Consider the following 17722-nt stretch of genomic DNA (forward strand, 5'->3'; position numbering starts at 1 on the left):
TGCCCTAGACTCTTCTTCGTTAAGATAGATCGCTTTTGTTACTTCTTCTTGTGTTTATCCATCGCTTTGTTGATTCTTCCTTGTCTTGTGATTTCTTGTTCTATGTTTCAGAACAAAGTTTCGGTCTCTCATTCTACTTGTTGCACTAGCTCTTTGTTTTGGGTACCTGCAGATCCTGGAAACTCTGTTCTTTGTTTGAGTAACTAGTGCATGTTCTTCTTCTTCTTCTTAAGTTGCATATTTACTAATCTAAAGCAGCAAGTAGATCAGTAAGCTGCATTTCCTACTCATGATTTTGCTTTGTACATCTTGTATATATATATATATAGCTTCCTTCTTGAAAAGTTTCATGGTAACTAACTAACAGGGTCATTCAGATTATGCACTTAAATAAACAAGTGTTGTTTACTGCAGAAAAGCTACTCAAGCCATCAGCTTACGCATTTTAGGAATTCTGAAAATCTAGAGGCTTCCTTTGGATTAATTAAAGTATTAAACACAAACCAAATTCCTTGTATTGTTACATAAATCTTACAAAAATGCAAACCTGATTTTTCTACTTTCTAAATATTTGACCAGGTTTAAAATCATGATTGTAGCTAGGGAATGGGACTGGTAAGGAATGGGACTGTGTTCCTCTATAGCCTATAGTTCCTCGAGCTCCTATAGTTGTTCCTCTCTGTAGAGGTTCCTATAAGATGCAAGTGCTTATGAGATGTGTGGAGCACAGAGAAAACAAATTGATATGGTATATCATTTATTGTGTTTTTTCTTTCTGTTGTGGTCATATATCGTTATTGGTTAGCACTTTAGACGTCTGATATTCACATAACTATTAGTGTAATTTAAACAATAATAATTATCGATATCGGAACCTTATTTTGTTGTTGCTGATTTACAACAACCACAAATAAAAATAGTTACAGCTTACAAGTTAAAGAAACATTCGAATAATTGACCCCCCAAAAATGAATAAGGAAGATCCATGAGATATACATGAGAAGAAACCAACACTCACCTTCATAGTTTTTTTTTTGACTAACATTAAAGTTTTACAATCTCACCATAATGATTCTAAAGTGTCAATCCTTTTCTGCGGCTAGCCAGACTCTTTATACTAAGCCTCACCAAATCCTAACAAGAATATCTTCGAGTATTCTCTTTATGGCAATTGCTTGCTCCCCAAAATTTGTCATTCCTTAAACTTTGAGATGAATATTCTCCATGTCTTCTCTTCTTACTTTGGCTTAATCTCCACGCCTGAATCATAGCCCTCTCATGACACATAATCTTATCCAGTTCGACTGTGATACGTCAGTTCTGCTTCATTGTCAGAGTCCATACGTTTGTGGTCTGATGCAGAGTCATGTTCCATCACAGCTCTTTGTTCTACACAACGATCTGTTCCAGCGACTCATCTTCAAACTTGAAATTTAATCAAAATAAAAGTTTTTTTATACTACTACATTATACAAAGAATAATATTATTTTTTGAATGTATATATAGATATCTCTAGTTAGTATGTGGACAATTTTTATCCCATATCTACATGTACAAGTTAAATAAATTTTGTATGGATAAAAAAAAATAAAACATTGGGCTGAGTAAGAGAAGAGGACTTTTCTTGTAAGAGAGAATTGCATTTACACCTACTTTTGGTGTAAATATTTGCAAGTAGACATACTTTGAGTGCAAGGTATACTTTTGTGATGTTTTTAGTATGGAGAAACACATTTTTGGACAGTTCTGCCCTTGATATAGGTGATAAGTATGTAACTGTAGAGATGAAATATACTATTGTTTGACCACTGAATTTAAGCTAAATAATTATAATCTTATGGCTTAGGAAATTTGGGTGATTGTGTGAAGAAAAACCACTGGCACTTCTTATTGTCCCTTTTTCTTTCCCTTTCCATTTTTGTTTTTTTTTTGGTTTTCGACTGTTTTTTTGTTTTTTATTTCTCTTTTTATTCTTTTCTTTGTTGTAACACTTTATCTAGTTATTATCAAAAAAATTATCTATCTATTTTTATACAATAAATTGTGATTAGATTTTCTCTATATTTTAAAATGTATATTGCTATATTTGTTTTTTGAATTAGTATATTATACACTGTCTATTTTTAGTTGAACATTTGTTCACTAATAAGTGGATGACCAATTAAAATATCATTAATAAATAATTACTTATGTTTAAGAACAAAGATAGTCGATGCTCACCACAAAATTTAGGATCTAGAAGAGTTTTACATATTAAAAAGACAGTATTTACGAAATCAGGCTATTACCCAATATATATCCTTATGCTATGGATTTTTTAGTCCAATGGGGTTATTCTTACTAACTAGATTAAGACCCGTGCTAGAGCATGAGTTAAAGTTCATTTTATTTATATTGTAATTTTTATATAAAATGTAATTTATGTGATTGTTTTAAAAAAAATTGGATAAAACATTATGCAATAAAATCATATGCTAAATATGATAGCTTGAAAAAGACACATATTTTGTAAGTTTTATATTGTTAATGATTCTAGATAATTACCCATGCTATAACACTGGTTAAATTTTATTTTATACAAATGTTTTATATATATTTTAAAATATAATTTTAATATGTTGTATTAGTTTATGTATGTGAAGTTATTTAAACAATGTATATTCTACATCATGACTTGAATGTCATTATAAGACATGATTTTGTAAATTTGGTTTTTCAAAAGCGAGTTATTATATTACGAGTAATTTAATATATTGATATACTTTTTGTTTTAATATATACTTGTTTTTTTTAAAATTCTTTCATATTATAGTGACATTATTGGTATTGCTATAAATTAATTTAGAGTGTTTATAGTTTCTAACTTTTATATCAATTTTCAATATTTTAAAAATATTTCAAAATAAATCATTTAAAGTTTATTATATGATAGAAAATTATAAAGTTTAACAAAAAATATGAAACTGTTTATTAGAAGAGAAGAAAAAAAATATATAAATGAAAGTACCTTATATATGTTATCATTTCAAGTGTAACCACCTTACACCTTTTTATTTCAAAATAAATCATTTAAAGTTTATTATATGATAGAAAATTATAAAGTTTAACAAAAAATATGAAACTGAATTTAAATATTCAAATTTTAACCCGTTAATTCAATAGATATTATTTTTAAAGAATAATATTACTAAAGCTTGAATATTTTATAGATTGAACAATTTATATTTGTTTTTAAAAATTCAACTTATGGTATATCCGGAAATAAAACTATTTTCTAATTATAAAAAATAATATGATAATTTATTTGTTTAACAAATAGACTCATATATAAAAATGAGAGGTGAAGTATAATGATAATTAACAAATTAATATGTTAAGTTAGATATCAAAAGATATTAATATGGATGAATAATTATTAAAAAATTAATATGGTAAGTTAGATGATATCAAATGATTTTTTAGAATATTATCTTTAAGATTTTCGGAAATAAATTAAAGTTGCACCCACTATTTAACTTGTAACCAATTAATCAATCAATTAATTTATAACCTATTTATAACCAACTTATTAAAAGTATATAGTCTACAAAACATACTTCCGTTTTATTATAAAAGAGATGATTTCAATTTTTAATAATACAACTTGATGTGTGTTCTGTATTGTCCTTATGTGGACCAAATAAAAGTTAACTTTAGCTGGTCATTTAATTATGTAAAATTTCATTTTTTAAATGATACAGCTTTATACGAAAATTTATACGGGTACTACTACTACATAACCCAACATACATACAGTATCTTTGTTTAATCCAGCATCGGAGAAATAATTGGGATAATACTAGTGTACTAATAATATGATTTGATTCCAAATGTACTATTCTTGTACTCTCTCCGATGGCTGAGGAAGAAATTGGTAATGCCGGTGCCGTGGAGAAGTCTGTCACGTTCAGGGCGTTAAGGCCCATGTTGAACGTGGAGGCTCTAAAGGTCGATGATGCTGTTAATTTCTACAACTCCGCCTTTGATGCTCACCACAAAATTTAGGATTTGGAAGGGTTTTACATATTAAAAAGACAGTATTTACGTAATCAGGCTATTACCCAATATATATATATCCTTATGCTATGGATTTTTTTAGTCCAATGGGGTTATTCTTACTAAGGATTTTAATTTTTAATAATTTTATTTGTGTGTTTAATTATGTAAAATTTCATTTTTTTAAATGATACAAATTTATACAAAAGTTTATACGGGTACTACTACTACATAACCCAATCTTTGTTTAATCCAACATCGGAGAAATAATTGGAAAACCGAAAGCTACTAGAGTGATGTTTGGCCTCGAAACTGATGATGGTGGAGCCACCTTGCGAAAGCTGTTTCGGCTGGAGCTGTGAAAGGGGGAGTAGTCATAGAGAAAGTGACGGACCCCTTTGGTTTGATGTGTGTTTTGACATTTTGTGTTTGTTTATTCTTTTCTTTTAGCATTTGCTGGATCTTGTTCCATAGCTCTGAACCATATGCTAGATACTCTCGACTATGTAGTCTCTGGTATGCGTCATTGGATTGATTCACTGTTTGATGCGATTGATGATAAGGATGAGGATGTAATTCGCGGTGTGGTTTTTGAGGCGCTTGACCAGAATGTTTCGTGACTTTATCAGTCGAGAATCACTAGGTGTCAAGATGCCTACAATAGTGGCCATATGGAATACTATGAATTCTTCAACCGTCGAATCGCAATAGCTAAGAAGATGTTAACTCGAATACAAAACTATGGAGCAACTTTGCATGTTATTTGTTCATCTTTGGACTCTCTTGAAGAGTTGGACGACTTGACGGAATTGCTTGACATCTAATTTATGGACATTGAGCTTATCGACCGTGATCAACAAAAGTTTGAGGAAGAAGATATGATTGCTGGGAGAATATAGTTCCTGGTGATAGGAGGCCATTATGTAGAGTTTGATAATGAACCAAAAAAAGTAACACTATGGTCTTTTTTATTCGTACTGATTTTGTTCTTCCTATAATAGGAATCCTATTCATGGAGAATATAGTTTAAACAAAATATTCTTAAAACAAAATGAATAGTTCTTCCTAAACTAAAATGAATAGTTCGTAATTTTGTTTGTTATTAGATTTCTTCCTAAACTGAATTTTCCATGAGGAATCTAAATATCTCATTGGAGTTTCCATTTTACAGTAACAAGAAAACAAAAATAAGATGGATCATTGTATAAAGACTGTTCCAGAACAAAATATTGTCAAGAGCGATCCCCCAAGAAAATATGCCGAACGAATCCAACTGCATCCACTTTGGTTGTAAATCTCACTCCCTTCAAACGATGATATGTCCTGTCTATACATACTAAACGGACTCTGCCGCCGCGCCGTAACCGTCACACTCCCTTTGTACAGCTTTAATCTAACCGAGCCCGTTGTCTTCTCCGTTATCTTCTCCATGAAAATGTCCATTAATTCCCTCAATGTACTTAGGCTCATCAGGAGCATCTTGATCTTCTGGGTCTACACTCATCATGTGCATATCTTTCTTTGGCTCACTCGCAGGATCTTCCAATATATCTCCCTTTCAATCAAGACGATATCCAATTTCAGAAAGCAGGAATTTGTTAGGAATTGAAAATGTAAAACCTGATTACTGTTGTTACCTCATGACTGAGGAGGTGTCACAGGTTCCTGTCTTGGCTGTAAAATAGAGTTCTTTGTCACGGGAACAGGAACATTATGCCTCTTCGAATATTAGATAGCATCTTTAAGTTCCAGCTTTAGTGAGAAGAAGGTGAGTTCAAAGTGAACCTGATTCAGCTGGTAAGGACTGGATAATCATGGATTCCCAAACATTTCTCTGTTGCTCGAGCTGGTAAGGACTGGAGCTGTGTTCCCCTAGCGCTGTTCCTCTCTGATTCAGCTGATTCTCTTTAGAGGTTCCTACAAGATGTAAGAGCTCATGAGAAGTGTAAATCACAGAGTTGTCAGACATAAAGTTGTCAGAAACTAGCAAACTGCAAAAACATAAGCAATGAGAATTCCTACTTACCAGTTTATCTTACAGAGAAGCTGTTAATTAACCACCAGTTGTTCCATTTCGATGGATAAACCCATTAAGTGTCTAACCAGATCGGTAATTCAACATAATTGCAAATTCAATTGCAGCTAGTCGGTTAGAATCACTCAGAGTAAGTTGGCTTGGCTTTTCGTGGCTTGAGCAGTCAAGTAAACATACTGACTTATTTAGGCATACAAGAGAGCACAGACATAACGAACTCATTAGCTTGTTTCAGCTTCCCACTGGAGCAGAGAGAACTAATGGTTGAGTGAAGGCTATGAAAATCATGAACATAGTCTTCCTTCTTTACCTCTTTTTCATTCACACCATTCACGAACTGTGGACTTTGACAAAAATCCGGGTTTTTACCAGACAGATAGATAGTTGAACTTATCTCTTCTAGGATTTTGATAGCCTGAGGGACCCTTCCTTGCTCGCACAGCTCAACCAGGAAGCCTCTGATCGATTCAGATTCAACTAATTCTGCATCAACTCTGTTAAGCAGCTTAACAACAGATTCTGAAACAAGCATTTCTCTCAAGAGTCCCCTAGCTTCTTCCATTCGCCCTTTTGTGCAGAAACCTTTGATCAGAAACAGGAAACCCAATAAATCAGCTGAGATATTTTCATCTTTGAACTCAGCAAACACTCTGAGAGCTTCTTCCATATCACCTTTTTTACAGTAACCTTTGATGATAGAACTGACCGTGAATGTATCAGGTGATACCTTTCCCATCATTTTCCGAGTTAAAACTCTCATGGCGTCCTCTGTATACCCGAGCTTGCAGTAACCGTCAATCATCGAATTGTAAATGAGAATGTTCGGTACAAGTCCCTTAGATACCATACTGTCCAATAGTTTCTCAGCATCAAGAAACAATCCTTCTTTGCTCAATTTGTCAATCAAAATGCCGTATGTGACCTCAGACGGGTCTAAACCAATATTTTCTAGCGAGTCAAATAGACGGAGAGCTTCTACAAGACAACCTTGCTGGCAAAGTCTATTTATGAGTGAATTATATGTAATGATATTAAGAACGACGCCCCTGCTTTTGGCAAAACTGCACAAGTCTAAAGCCTTTACTAAAAATCCTTCCTTGCAGAGACCATCAACAATGATTGTGTAATCTACCACATCAACTGAAGGCAGAGTACTTTCTTCAGCATTGACAACGAGTAAATAAGCATCCAATGCTCTGAGAGTATCCACTAGTATTTTCAGAATTGTAGAAGGAAATGTAACAGTTAAACCTTTCCTCCTCATAATCATATAAACTTCAATTGCAGCCTCCAAATAACCTCTTTTGCTTAAAAGCAAGATAGTATCATTGAACATCCCAAGAAAAAGATCTGAGTTCAACTGGTCGAGTCTGTAAACCAAATTGAGTATTCCTTTTTCACCTCCGCTAGCATGGATTGAATGTAACAAGTTCCGAGATGTACGGATGTCCAAATACAAACCTTTCTCCCACAGCTCAATAAGAACTTCCGTGGCTGTCTCCAGCATGCCTTTCTTACAGAGTGCATCAATGATCCGATTATAACACAGAGCTGAGGAAACCGAGCTTCTCCGCAACTCATTAAACGTCTCAAGCGCCTCTTCGATCTGACCAGTTTTGCAAAAACCCTCAATCATCGTAGAATATGTAACCGTATCTGGAGTCAGATCCATGTCTGGCATTGCTCTATAAAGTGCATCGGCTTCTCCATACGCACCAACCAATAGAAATGCTTTCAGGAGAATGTTGCACATAACCAAGTCCATAGGGATCTTAGCTTCTTCAAACCTACGCCTAATTTCTAATACAGCATCCATATTCTCTTCCTTTATATAACTATCTAACAAAGTACTATAAGTAACGACATCTCCCACAACTCCTTTTGAAATCTCATCTGCCTCCGACACTCTCCCTGCCCTACACAGTCCATTAATCACAGTGTTATAAGTAAGGATGCTTGGTTGTATCCCTTTCTGCTCCATATCTCCCAACATAGAGAAAACTCGACTCAAATTTCCTTTCCTACAAATTCCATCGATCAAAGTCACATACACAAACTCATCCACTTCAACTCCCATATTTACAATCCTATCAAACAATGCAACTGCCTCTTCCAGTTTACCCTTCTTGCATAGCCCCCTAATAATAGCTGTAAAAGTGATCAAATTTGACTCTACTCCTTCCTTTATCATCTTCCCTAATAACCCCAATGATGTTTCCATGTTTCCTTCTTTCGATAACCCATCTATTAGTATAGAATAGCTCACAACATCTCGACCTATTCCCTTCTCCACCATTCCCCTGTCCTGCATAAGAGCATCCATCAAACCACCTCCCTCAAGACACCCATGAATCCAGTTACTGTAAAAAACGCAGTCAAATTCAAATCCTTCATCTTCCAATCTCCTAACTAAACCCTTCACTTCATCAACCTTACCCAATTGACAAAGAGCACTCACAACAGTAGTATAAGTTACAAGATTCGGAACTAAAACACCTGAACCCACAGCACTCTCGTAAAACCCTAACTCAAGTTCCGGTTTACCAATCCTAACAAACCCAGAAACCACACCACTACAAACGAAATTATCAAAAGGGTAGTTAACGTTCTTGTTCGTCATCATCTCTACAACCTCTAAAGCGTTATCCATCTCTCCTTTATCAACGAACCGATGAATCAGTGAACAGAACGTCAAGGAAGAAGGAAACGCACCGTGGTGACTCCTCCGCAAACAATCTCTGAGAATCGAAAGACCCTTATTAGGATCATCTCGCGTAACGCTGAACCCATGAATTAGAGAATCTAACATATGGGTTCTGGGAAAAATCGAAGCTTTTGAAATCTGGGTGTTGATAAACTTCTCTGCTTCTTCGTAACGATTCAAATTGAGAAACGCCCATGACACGATTGAGTAAACACGGTGATTGATCTCGATTTGATTTGAATCTAGCTGAGAGTAGAAGTGAACGATGTAATTAAACTTCTGGCGACGGTAGAGATATCGAAGAAACTTGTCGATGGAGTTTAAGGTTGGAGTGAAGCCGCTTTTGAGAAGTGATTGAAGAGAAAAGAGTCCCAAAGAGAGCTTCATCGAGTTACGCAAAAGGACTCTCCTTTCTCTTTAGCTAGTTTTGCATTTTAGAATCCGCCATGGCAAAGTAAAGATCACAGAAGTGGCCGACACAGCAACGAAGGAACTAAACGAATTCAGGTAGAAGGTGAAAGTCTCTTTGACATTGAACCGGTCCGGTTCTGATTAAACCGGGTTTATTTATTGTTTAATCCGATTCAGCCGATCTAATCTAAACCGAACGAACCAAAGAAAACTTTAATTGAACCATTACAATTTCTTGCGTAACACTAAAGTTATACAGGAACAAGTAGAAGATCATGTTTCTTATGGGAAGTGAGTCCAGAGCCTTCATCCATGTTAATGTCTTTAGCTGTCACACCATCAGGTAACTTCCAATCAAAGTGATACAAGAGATTGGCAAGACCAAACTCAACCGTTGTTATCCCCATATACATAGCTGGACAAATTCTACGACCACCACCAAATGGTAACAGCTCAAAGTCTTGTCCTATAACATCAATGTCACAATCCATAAACCTCTCTGGGAAAAACTCTTCTGGATTTTTCCATATCCTCGGATCACGGCCTATAGCCCATATGTTGACGTGAAGCCTTGTGTTAGGTTGAATTGTGTAGCCGTTGATGTGAAATTCACATGTTACTTCTCTTGGGACTAGAAGTGGTGCTACTGGATGTAACCTCCATGTTTCTTTGATCACCATTTTTAGGTAGTTGAGTCGATTCGTCTCATCTAAATTTATGATTCTTGTTTTGTTGTTTTTTCCCCCTATGTAGTTTCTGATTTCAGATTGAACCTTCTTCATCACCCGAGGGTTTCTTGCGAGTTCCGCCATTGCCCATGTCATTGTTATTGCTGAAGTATTGATTCCTCCCAACAGGATGTTCTATTGACAAAAGATAGATAATTTCAAGCATCGTAGACTACAAATCTTAAAGGTGTTATAATGAGATATGAATTACTATACTTACCATCAAGATTGCTTTGATGTGGTTTCTTGTGAGTTTGCCATAACCAAGAACAGCTTCTTCCTTTTCCAACTTCAAGAGCAAGTCCACAAAATCGTCTTCACTTCCTTCTCTGTTTTTCTCTAGATGCAAACCAATCATTTGTTCATAGAAAGCATCAAGATCTCGCACACTTCTCTCTCTACGTGCGTGTAAACCCGTGAACCAGTCGAAGATCCAACCGATATACGGGAAAAAATCTGAAGCAGAGAAGCTCGCCAATATCTCGAGAGCTTCATGGACTAAATCTTGGAACCTTTCATTGTTGAGCACAGTTCCTTGGAAGTTCACACCAAATGCTGCCTTGCAAATCACGCTAACGTTTAAAGAAAGAAACTTCTCGCTCAGGTTAACAAGAGTTTCCTGAGAAGCAGATTCAGTAATTGAATCAATCAGTTTCCTCATCTCCCCCACCTTGATGGGTTCAATCAACCTAACTCGTTTAGAACTAAAGAGTTCTTGAACACAAAGCCTTCTTGTTTCTTTCCAATAATCATCGAATCTAGAGAAAGCAATGTCTAGATAGTTGTAAGAAAGCTTTCTTGTGCCTGAAAAAAAAGTCCTAATTAACATGCAGAGAAAGAATTATTTTATATAAAATTATGACAAGATTTGTACCTTCCAAACTTGGACGGCTACAACAATGGAGATCATAGTCTTTCAGAACTTGTTTAGCTGTTTCAGGGGAAGAAACTATAACAGTTGAAACTCTTCCAAGTTTCAGTAACATTACAGGTCCATACTTCTTTGAGAGTGTCCATAGAGATTGATGTGGTAATTCTCCGAGCTGGTGTAAGTTTCCAATGATCGGTAAGCCTGGTGGACACGGTGGTTGCTGCCGCCATGGCCGCTTAGTGTGTTTGACGGCGACAACAACAAGGATAGAGATGAGGAAGAGAAGTGATAGATACCAAAGCAGAGTCATATTTTTTTACACGTTTCACGTTTGAGAGTGATGATGATGAAAGCAAAGCTTTTGTTCTTTTTATATACAAAACATTTGTGTCACCGCGTGTAAAGAGATGAAATTTCTTTATTGTTTATATTGATATAATGATATGTGTAACGCACAGCCAAAAATCTAAACTCTTTTGTGCTAAATTACTAAAAATCAGTGTTCAAGAAAGCGCTAGGCGTTAACTAGGCGGTAATGCAACGCCTAGCGCCTAGAACGCCTAATCGAAATTTAGACGGTTTTAGGCGGTTTAGGCGTTTACATTATAAACTATTATATATCTGATATTATATACAAAATATATATAAAAATAATAAAAATATTAAATCAAAAACAGAAAAATAAATAAAAATATTATTTTAATTCATTTTAAATAACATATTAAACATTTATAATTATGTTTATAGAAGTAAACTTTAAATATTTTAAATTTGTGCAATTAAAATTTTAAAAATACACTAAAATGATGATACTACAATTTTAGGCGGTCAAAGCGGTCGTCTAGGCGGTGCTATAGCGCCTAGCGCCTAGATGGGGCGGAGGCGGACGCCTAGAACGCTTTTTCGAACACTGCTAAAAATAGCTCCACCTTACAACAACATACACCGGTTAACACTAACCGAACAATGGCTATAAATCACAATAACCAAATCTCTCCTTAACCAAAAATCTCTGCTTCTAATATTGTTCTTATACTAAAACCTTCATAAAAGCAGAGTAACATGTGCCATCAATGAGACACTAAATCCCAGAAATAGGAAGCATTTTTTAGAGAATTTACAGTAAACTTTGATCCAATCTAATCCAATCCAATCTCGAGATATGTGGAAGTGTTTTGTTGCGGTTTCAAGAATAGTATGGTTCGGTTTCAAGAATTTGTTGTATCTCTCTCAGACAACTGTGCTGGTGTAGTTTGGGAAGAGTCTGACTAGTTTGTAAAGAGCATCTGAGTGAAACTTCCTTGCGAATAGATAACATGGACGTCTAATTCCGTTCCATGTACAAGGCCAATGCAGCTCTTCTCCGCGCTAAGAAAATTAAAAAAAAAAACGCAGAAGATAAATCAAGAAAAAGCATTTCACATATTCGCAGTGTTTTTGAATGCAGTAAACGTGTAAATGTACCTTGCCAACGCTAGTTACATGTACACTCATGTCGTCGGACTGCAAGAAACAGAGCAATATCAGAATAATAAACACAGAAAAAAATGAAAGAGAGGAAACCAGATGATGATCCCATTTACGCATTAACTCTGTGATAGCATAAGATGTTTTAGTTGATGTGTTGTAACATTACCGTGAGATTTTTCAAGAGCTTGAGTGAGACATCACGGGCTCTGTATGTCTTTGGATGCCATCTACGCTCAGACCAATCAACATATGTGACTGACCAGTTCGAGATTCCTCCAGGATCAAGCATCTTTAAAGAACAAAGATTTCGTTAATGGACAAGAATCACAGTGAAAACAAATTATAAGAGAGAAAGTTGTTGTAATCTCCTTACGTGGAAGAATGTTGGCAGGTAATGTTCATCTGCAATGCAGTTCTTGTTTGCTTCTACCCCGGGCTGAGGATTTTCAAATCAGAATCAGAGTAATAAGAATCAAAACTGAAGCTTTTCTCAAGTTTTAAAAAATCTGAGGACTCTTGATATTATTAACAAAAGAGATCAGCTTGTGGTGTCTATATGAACATTTTCTTATTACAGAACTCAATCATTAATGGTCGGCTGTAACATGAAAATGAAAACTTTGGTACAAAGGAATACTGAACTTACTCTGCAATACTCCCGGAATTTTGAGTAGTAGAGACCATCAGCCATCACTATTACAGCGTGTTGACGCTTCATTGTGAACCACTGTACCAAAAGTAAAAAATGGGAATTAACATTACCATTACCAAACAGACTTAGAGAAGCAATTTAAGAACAATCCACAACTCAGGGATTAAGTTTAACAGTATTTTACCTGTGCACCCTTTCTGAAATCTTGCCTTGGGATTTCAGGTAACATATGATCCATGTGTCTGCCTGTCCCGTGAGGACCAAGATCCTCAAAACTTAAGACAGAGAGAGAAACAAGCATTGGTGAATATCAATGGAGAAATCAAATCTAGCAATAGAAAGATACTTACAGTTTCTAAGAGTCATTTATTTACCTATCAATGAAGCTGACATTAGCGTGCATCAAATACCGATAGGTGTAGTCAAATGTATGCAACGGTATACAACTGCAATAAGAGATACAGCGAGTAAAGAGAATGTAGCCGGAACTATGTTATGATTTCGTGCAAATACAATAAAGTTTATGAAAATCACCTTTCTGAAAGAAGAACAAAGTGTTGGTTGTCAGGATCTTCAAGAGCATTTGCTAGAAGCCGTCTCTCAGCATCAACCATAGAAATCCTTCCCCAAGTGACATGATCACTATGAATTTCACGGTCTGAAAAATGACGGCTAATGTGAACTGGTCTTAACCTTGATGGGTGAATGTAAATAGAGAATCTTCCTTCTTGACCCTTCACAACAATCACAAACCATCAAATACCACACAGACACAGCAATCAAAATCAAATCAAGAAAGTCTCAGATCATCTTTAAAACCTCGAAAAACTTATCCCAGAGCTTCTCAAACGGCAAAGTACCAGGAGTCAAGAACATAAAAGCAATCTTCGATTTAGGGGTGAGAGCAGGAGGTGTTCTCAGTATGTCTTTAATGACAACTCGAGCTGCAACTTCTTCGTCAGTAAATTTCCTCACATGAACAGGAAGCCATCCAGAGAGTGCAGCTTCACAGCCTCTACTAGATAAACCCACACAGGCAGCAGAGGTCTTAGTGTTCTGTTGTGGATACATGTAAGTGATGACCAAGAGCACACTTGCGATGCATACTAATAAAACAATCAACAATGGCTTCTTTAGAGAAGAACGGTGTCGCGGAGACAAATGCAGGTTCTGTGTTTCTCCCATTGCAGAACAAAAAAAAAACTTGAATCTTTAACTTCTTTACATTGAACAGAACCTGAAAATTTTCACGATTGAGAAAAATTGAATCTTTTTGGCACTTACTAATCTTTAAAGCAACACTCTTTAGAGGAACATGGGATTTTTTAAATTGCAAGTCCCACACGTTTGGTTAAACAAAAATTAATAGGAAAATTGAGAGAAAAAAGAAACCCTAACATAAAGGAGAGAAGGATTCACGTTGTTATTGTGATTGAGAAAGATCCTCACCCGCACGTAGGTACGATGCTAATTAAGAAAGTGTAGTGAATTTTACTTCACTTCATAAACAATCCAAAAAAGCTACACAGAGAAAAATTAAATCTATCAGATTCGATTTTTAATTACAGAGGAGTGGACCAAAGGCATTTAAATCAGTGGAAGAAGAAGAAGAAGACTGAAGAGAATGAGAAGTTATTAAAAGAGTAGTAGTACCTGAGACTTTCGAGCTGACTGGTATTAAAAATGGGGAATCTTTGAGTGAGCCCAGATCTCAAAAATAAAAGCTTTGATGATCTTTCTAAAACCTTAAAAGATCTTTAGGGTTATTACAAGAAAAATCAAAGAGATGAATTGAGGAGAAAGATAACGAGAGAGTGTTTTTGTGTTTGGTAATAAATGTTAGTATATTAAGCTGTCTCCAATGAAGAAGAACATACACAAGTGTTCAGATCCTCGATTTGTTTTCTCTCTCTTCGCTTTGAAATAAAGTAATCGATTCAGATTCAGACTCAGACACAAGTGTTTTAGACTTTTCCTTTAATTTTTTTTTTGTTGTTGTTAATTTGGAAAAAACTAAAATTGTTTAATTATCTTCTTCTGGTATATAAACAAACAAACAAACACCTCCACACCAGTCGATTTTTTCCAATGATGGTGGAATCAAAAAGACACACACTGAGATAGTATAGAATAGAGATAGACAAAGTATTACGCGATACGCATTATTTTACACAAACAAAAACAAACTATTACGTATTCTTTTGCTTTTTTTACTACACACTTTGAGATTTTTTTGGTATGGTTTTGGAATTTTTTTTTTTTTTTTTGGGACAAATTATGGTTTTGGATTTTAGTTACCAATTATTTGTAAGAATGAGCTACAAAAAGTTTAGGCCCAATTACACTTGTTTTTTTTGCTAAGGCCCGTATATTGTAATCGGATCTTCCCAACCCGGTAAGGAAAAATTGGAGCACCTAACCAAACCGGAAACTCTGAAGAACATCACTGATGATGTAATTGGTTAACCGGTCCGAATACAAACCATCAAGCGGATTTTGCGATTAATTGTTTTTATTTTTTTTTTTGGGCTCTAAACCCTAAAAAAAAGGTTCAACGCCGTTCGTTTCTTTCATCCACCTCCAGAACCAGAGAGCGTTGTTCTAGAACAGACGCTTAATAATGGCAAATCGACCTGAGTTGCTAGCTCCGCCGGAGATATTTTACGATGAAACGGAAGCTCGGAAGTATACTTCTTCTTCCCGTATCGTCGATATTCAGGTTTTGCAAAATCTCTTATCTCTCTGTTTCTCCTGCAATTTAGCACTTGTTCTCTTTTTTTCTTTTTCATTTATAATCTCTCTGCTTAAAAAAAAACATTTGTATGGTTTATAGGCTAAGTTGTCAGAGAGAGCTTTGGAGCTTCTTGCTTTGCCCGAAGATGGAGTTCCTAGATTCTTACTCGACATTGGTATAAAAAAATGGATCCTTTTTTTATTCTATTATAATCTCCTCTATTGGTATCAACAGAATCTGTGTATCAGTGCACATATTAAACATGTATAGTTGACATTTTGTAACTAAAATTTGATTTGCTGGTTTATGGATAATCAACAAATGTGGTCATCATTCTAAAAAATTTAGGCTTTTAGATCATTGATTATGTTAGTGTCTCGTTGTTTAGCTTTGTTCTCAAGAACAGAGAAGAACTAATCTCTCTATTTTGGTTTCAGGGTGTGGATCTGGCCTAAGTGGGGAAACAATTTCTGAATACGGGCATCATTGGCTTGGTCTTGACATTTCAGCTTCTATGCTTAGTAAGTCTATTCTTTGTAAACTGTTTCTTGTCATTCCCCTTCTCTTGTGATCTAAGTCCTGTGGTAACAATGTAGATGTCGCTGTGGAAAGGGAAGTTGAGGGTGATCTTTTACTTGGTGACATGGGTCAGGTATATATATATATTAGCTTCACTTTTAGTTTTATCATCTTCTCTTAGATTTTTCTGTGGGCTAGTTGATTTTTCTTTTGTACGTTGACATATTAGTGATTACTTATTCACATGTATTACTGTCTCAGGGATTAGGTCTTCGTCCAGGAGTTATCGATGGAGCCATCAGTATATCAGCTGTTCAGGTTTTACTTCTCATATTACCTTATCATCGTTGATTTATTGGAATCTATACTTCTTTCCACTAGTTGTATTCTTTGTATTTTACTCTAGATTTAACCATAGTTGTTTGTTATTGGGTTTGATCCTATCATATGCTTTTTTGATTTCAGTGGTTATGCAATGCGGATAAGACATCCCATGAACCTCGTTTGAGGCTAAAGTAGGTGTATATCATATAAGTTTTACTGAACTGAGTAAAGAAAGTGTGTTGCAAAACTGATCTTTTAACCTCTGAAATTTTTTTTTAAGGGCTTTCTTTGGGTCACTATACCGCTGCTTGTCAAGAGGAGCACGAGCCGTTTTTCAAGTGTACCCTGAGAATATCAAGCAGCGTGAATTGATTCTTCGCCAGGCCTTACAAGCTGGATTTGGAGGTGGACTTGTTGTTGACTATCCACACAGGTATGTGTTGTTGCCAATTCCATTGATAACATTCTTTTACAATCAAGAAAATAAAGTTGGTCTTGTAGTCTTATGAGCTGCTCAAAAAAACTGTTTTTTTTTTTTTGTGTTTGATTTCACACATTTATATCGAACACATGCAATGTTTTCTCTTATGCAGTACTAAGAAAAGAAAAGAGTTCTTGGTCCTCACATGTGGTTCTGTTCAGACAAGTATTCAAACCGGTAAAAATGAGTGTGATGAGGGTTGCTCTGAAGATGATTTTAGCGAAGACGAAGAGAGTGGAATGGTAAAAACTATGGCTCTCTATCACGGAATCTCATTACTGTCTTGTGATTTGCCACTACTATATCGAAATCTCATTTACCATTCTCGGGGTTTTGTTTTATTTGTTGGGAAAAAGGTGTCTATGTCAGATCGGAATAGGCCAAGGAAAAGGCAGAAGCCAAACAAGAAAGGGAAAACTAGGGAATGGATATTAAGGAAGAAAGAGCAAAGTAGAAGAAAAGGAAACGATGTTCCTGCTGACTCCAAGTACACCGGACGAAAACGCAAATCGTGTTTCTAGTTTTTGTTTTATGATACTTGAAACGCTCTATACAAAGTTTTGTCACTAAAAGTACTTGATCATCCTCTCTGTTTTCAATTTTAATTGTGTGTGCTCAACTTTTTTGTTGCTATGATCGAATGCAGATTATTTAAAAAGAAGTGTTTTATATGGGTATTAGCAACAAAATCACGTACACTAGATTTTGGCAAAAAAAAGTTCCAAAATAACACACCAGTGTCCAACAAATGGGGTAA

At 35.4% G+C, this 17722-nt stretch overlaps 4 protein-coding genes across 9 annotated transcripts; 1 reads left to right on the forward strand and 3 right to left on the reverse strand.

Moving 5' to 3' along the window:
• Positions 1–5116: 5116 nt before the first annotated feature.
• Positions 5117–9274, reverse strand: LOC104734096 (pentatricopeptide repeat-containing protein At5g57250, mitochondrial). Of its 3 annotated transcripts, none has more exons than XM_010453609.3 (4): positions 6063–9266; positions 5822–5953; positions 5674–5710; positions 5117–5591 (listed from the first exon to the last, which is right to left on the reverse strand). In XM_010453609.3, the coding sequence occupies exon 1, from the start codon at positions 9160–9162 to the stop codon at positions 6253–6255; it is 2910 nt and encodes a 969-aa protein (XP_010451911.2). In that variant the 5' UTR covers positions 9163–9266; the 3' UTR covers positions 5117–5591; positions 5674–5710; positions 5822–5953; positions 6063–6252. The 3 variants fall into 3 exon arrangements, with proteins under 3 accessions (XP_010451911.2, XP_087342742.1, XP_010451905.2); XM_087486616.1 differs by having other exon boundaries at positions 5674–5725; XM_010453603.3 differs by having other exon boundaries at positions 5674–5953; positions 6063–9274.
• Positions 9275–9300: 26 nt separating this feature from the next.
• LOC104734108 (cytochrome P450 71B10) lies at positions 9301–11223 on the reverse strand. The gene is made up of 3 exons (XM_010453615.3): positions 10789–11223; positions 10135–10718; positions 9301–10049 (listed from the first exon to the last, which is right to left on the reverse strand). Exons 1-3 carry the CDS (start codon positions 11093–11095, stop codon positions 9438–9440), a joined length of 1503 nt encoding a protein of 500 aa, XP_010451917.1. The 5' UTR covers positions 11096–11223; the 3' UTR covers positions 9301–9437.
• Positions 11224–11760: 537 nt separating this feature from the next.
• On the reverse strand, positions 11761–15029 carry LOC104734109 (glycosyltransferase BC10). Of its 4 annotated transcripts, none has more exons than XM_010453616.3 (11): positions 14561–15029; positions 14357–14428; positions 13727–14144; positions 13442–13641; positions 13282–13353; positions 13092–13182; positions 12902–12982; positions 12629–12691; positions 12422–12544; positions 12250–12288; positions 11761–12153 (listed from the first exon to the last, which is right to left on the reverse strand). In XM_010453616.3, exons 3-11 carry the CDS (start codon positions 14090–14092, stop codon positions 12016–12018), a joined length of 1173 nt encoding a protein of 390 aa, XP_010451918.1. In that variant the 5' UTR covers positions 14093–14144; positions 14357–14428; positions 14561–15029; the 3' UTR covers positions 11761–12015. The 4 variants fall into 4 exon arrangements, with proteins under 4 accessions (XP_010451918.1, XP_010451919.1, XP_010451920.1 ...); XM_010453617.3 differs by having other exon boundaries at positions 14327–14428; positions 14561–14922; XM_010453618.3 differs by having other exon boundaries at positions 14306–14428; positions 14561–14922.
• A 346-nt stretch (positions 15030–15375) lies between these two features.
• Positions 15376–17623, forward strand: LOC104734110 (18S rRNA (guanine-N(7))-methyltransferase RID2). The gene is made up of 9 exons (XM_010453620.3): positions 15376–15626; positions 15741–15816; positions 16079–16162; positions 16238–16293; positions 16422–16478; positions 16626–16675; positions 16765–16917; positions 17078–17207; positions 17322–17623. The coding sequence occupies exons 1-9, from the start codon at positions 15528–15530 to the stop codon at positions 17484–17486; spliced, it is 870 nt and encodes a 289-aa protein (XP_010451922.1). The 5' UTR covers positions 15376–15527; the 3' UTR covers positions 17487–17623.
• The last annotated feature ends 99 nt before the right edge of the window (positions 17624–17722 follow it).

The sequence above is a fragment of the Camelina sativa genome, chromosome 2 (assembly GCF_030686135.1).
Source record: "Camelina sativa cultivar CO46 ecotype springtype chromosome 2, ASM3068613v1".
NCBI classification, from domain to species: Eukaryota; Viridiplantae; Streptophyta; class Magnoliopsida; order Brassicales; family Brassicaceae; genus Camelina; species Camelina sativa.

Coding starts and splice junctions, on each gene's coding strand:
- LOC104734096 (XM_010453603.3), bottom strand. CDS start 9,162: ATGAAGCTCTCTTTGGGACTCTTTTCTCTTCAATCACTTCTCAAAAGC.
- LOC104734108 (XM_010453615.3), bottom strand. CDS start 11,095: ATGACTCTGCTTTGGTATCTATCACTTCTCTTCCTCATCTCTATCCTT. Junction 10,719..10,788: donor TAGCCGTCCAAGTTTGGAAG/GTACAAATCTTG, acceptor CTTTTTTTTCAG/GCACAAGAAAGCTTTCTTAC. Junction 10,050..10,134: donor ACATCAAAGCAATCTTGATG/GTAAGTATAGTA, acceptor TTTTGTCAATAG/AACATCCTGTTGGGAGGAAT.
- LOC104734109 (XM_010453616.3), bottom strand. CDS start 14,092: ATGGGAGAAACACAGAACCTGCATTTGTCTCCGCGACACCGTTCTTCT. Junction 12,983..13,091: donor ATTTCAGAAAGGGTGCACAG/GTAAAATACTGT, acceptor CTTTTGGTACAG/TGGTTCACAATGAAGCGTCA. Junction 12,692..12,901: donor AATTCCGGGAGTATTGCAGA/GTAAGTTCAGTA, acceptor GAAAATCCTCAG/CCCGGGGTAGAAGCAAACAA.
- LOC104734110 (XM_010453620.3), top strand. CDS start 15,528: ATGGCAAATCGACCTGAGTTGCTAGCTCCGCCGGAGATATTTTACGAT. Junction 15,627..15,740: donor CCCGTATCGTCGATATTCAG/GTTTTGCAAAAT, acceptor TATGGTTTATAG/GCTAAGTTGTCAGAGAGAGC. Junction 16,918..17,077: donor GTTGTTGACTATCCACACAG/GTATGTGTTGTT, acceptor TCTCTTATGCAG/TACTAAGAAAAGAAAAGAGT.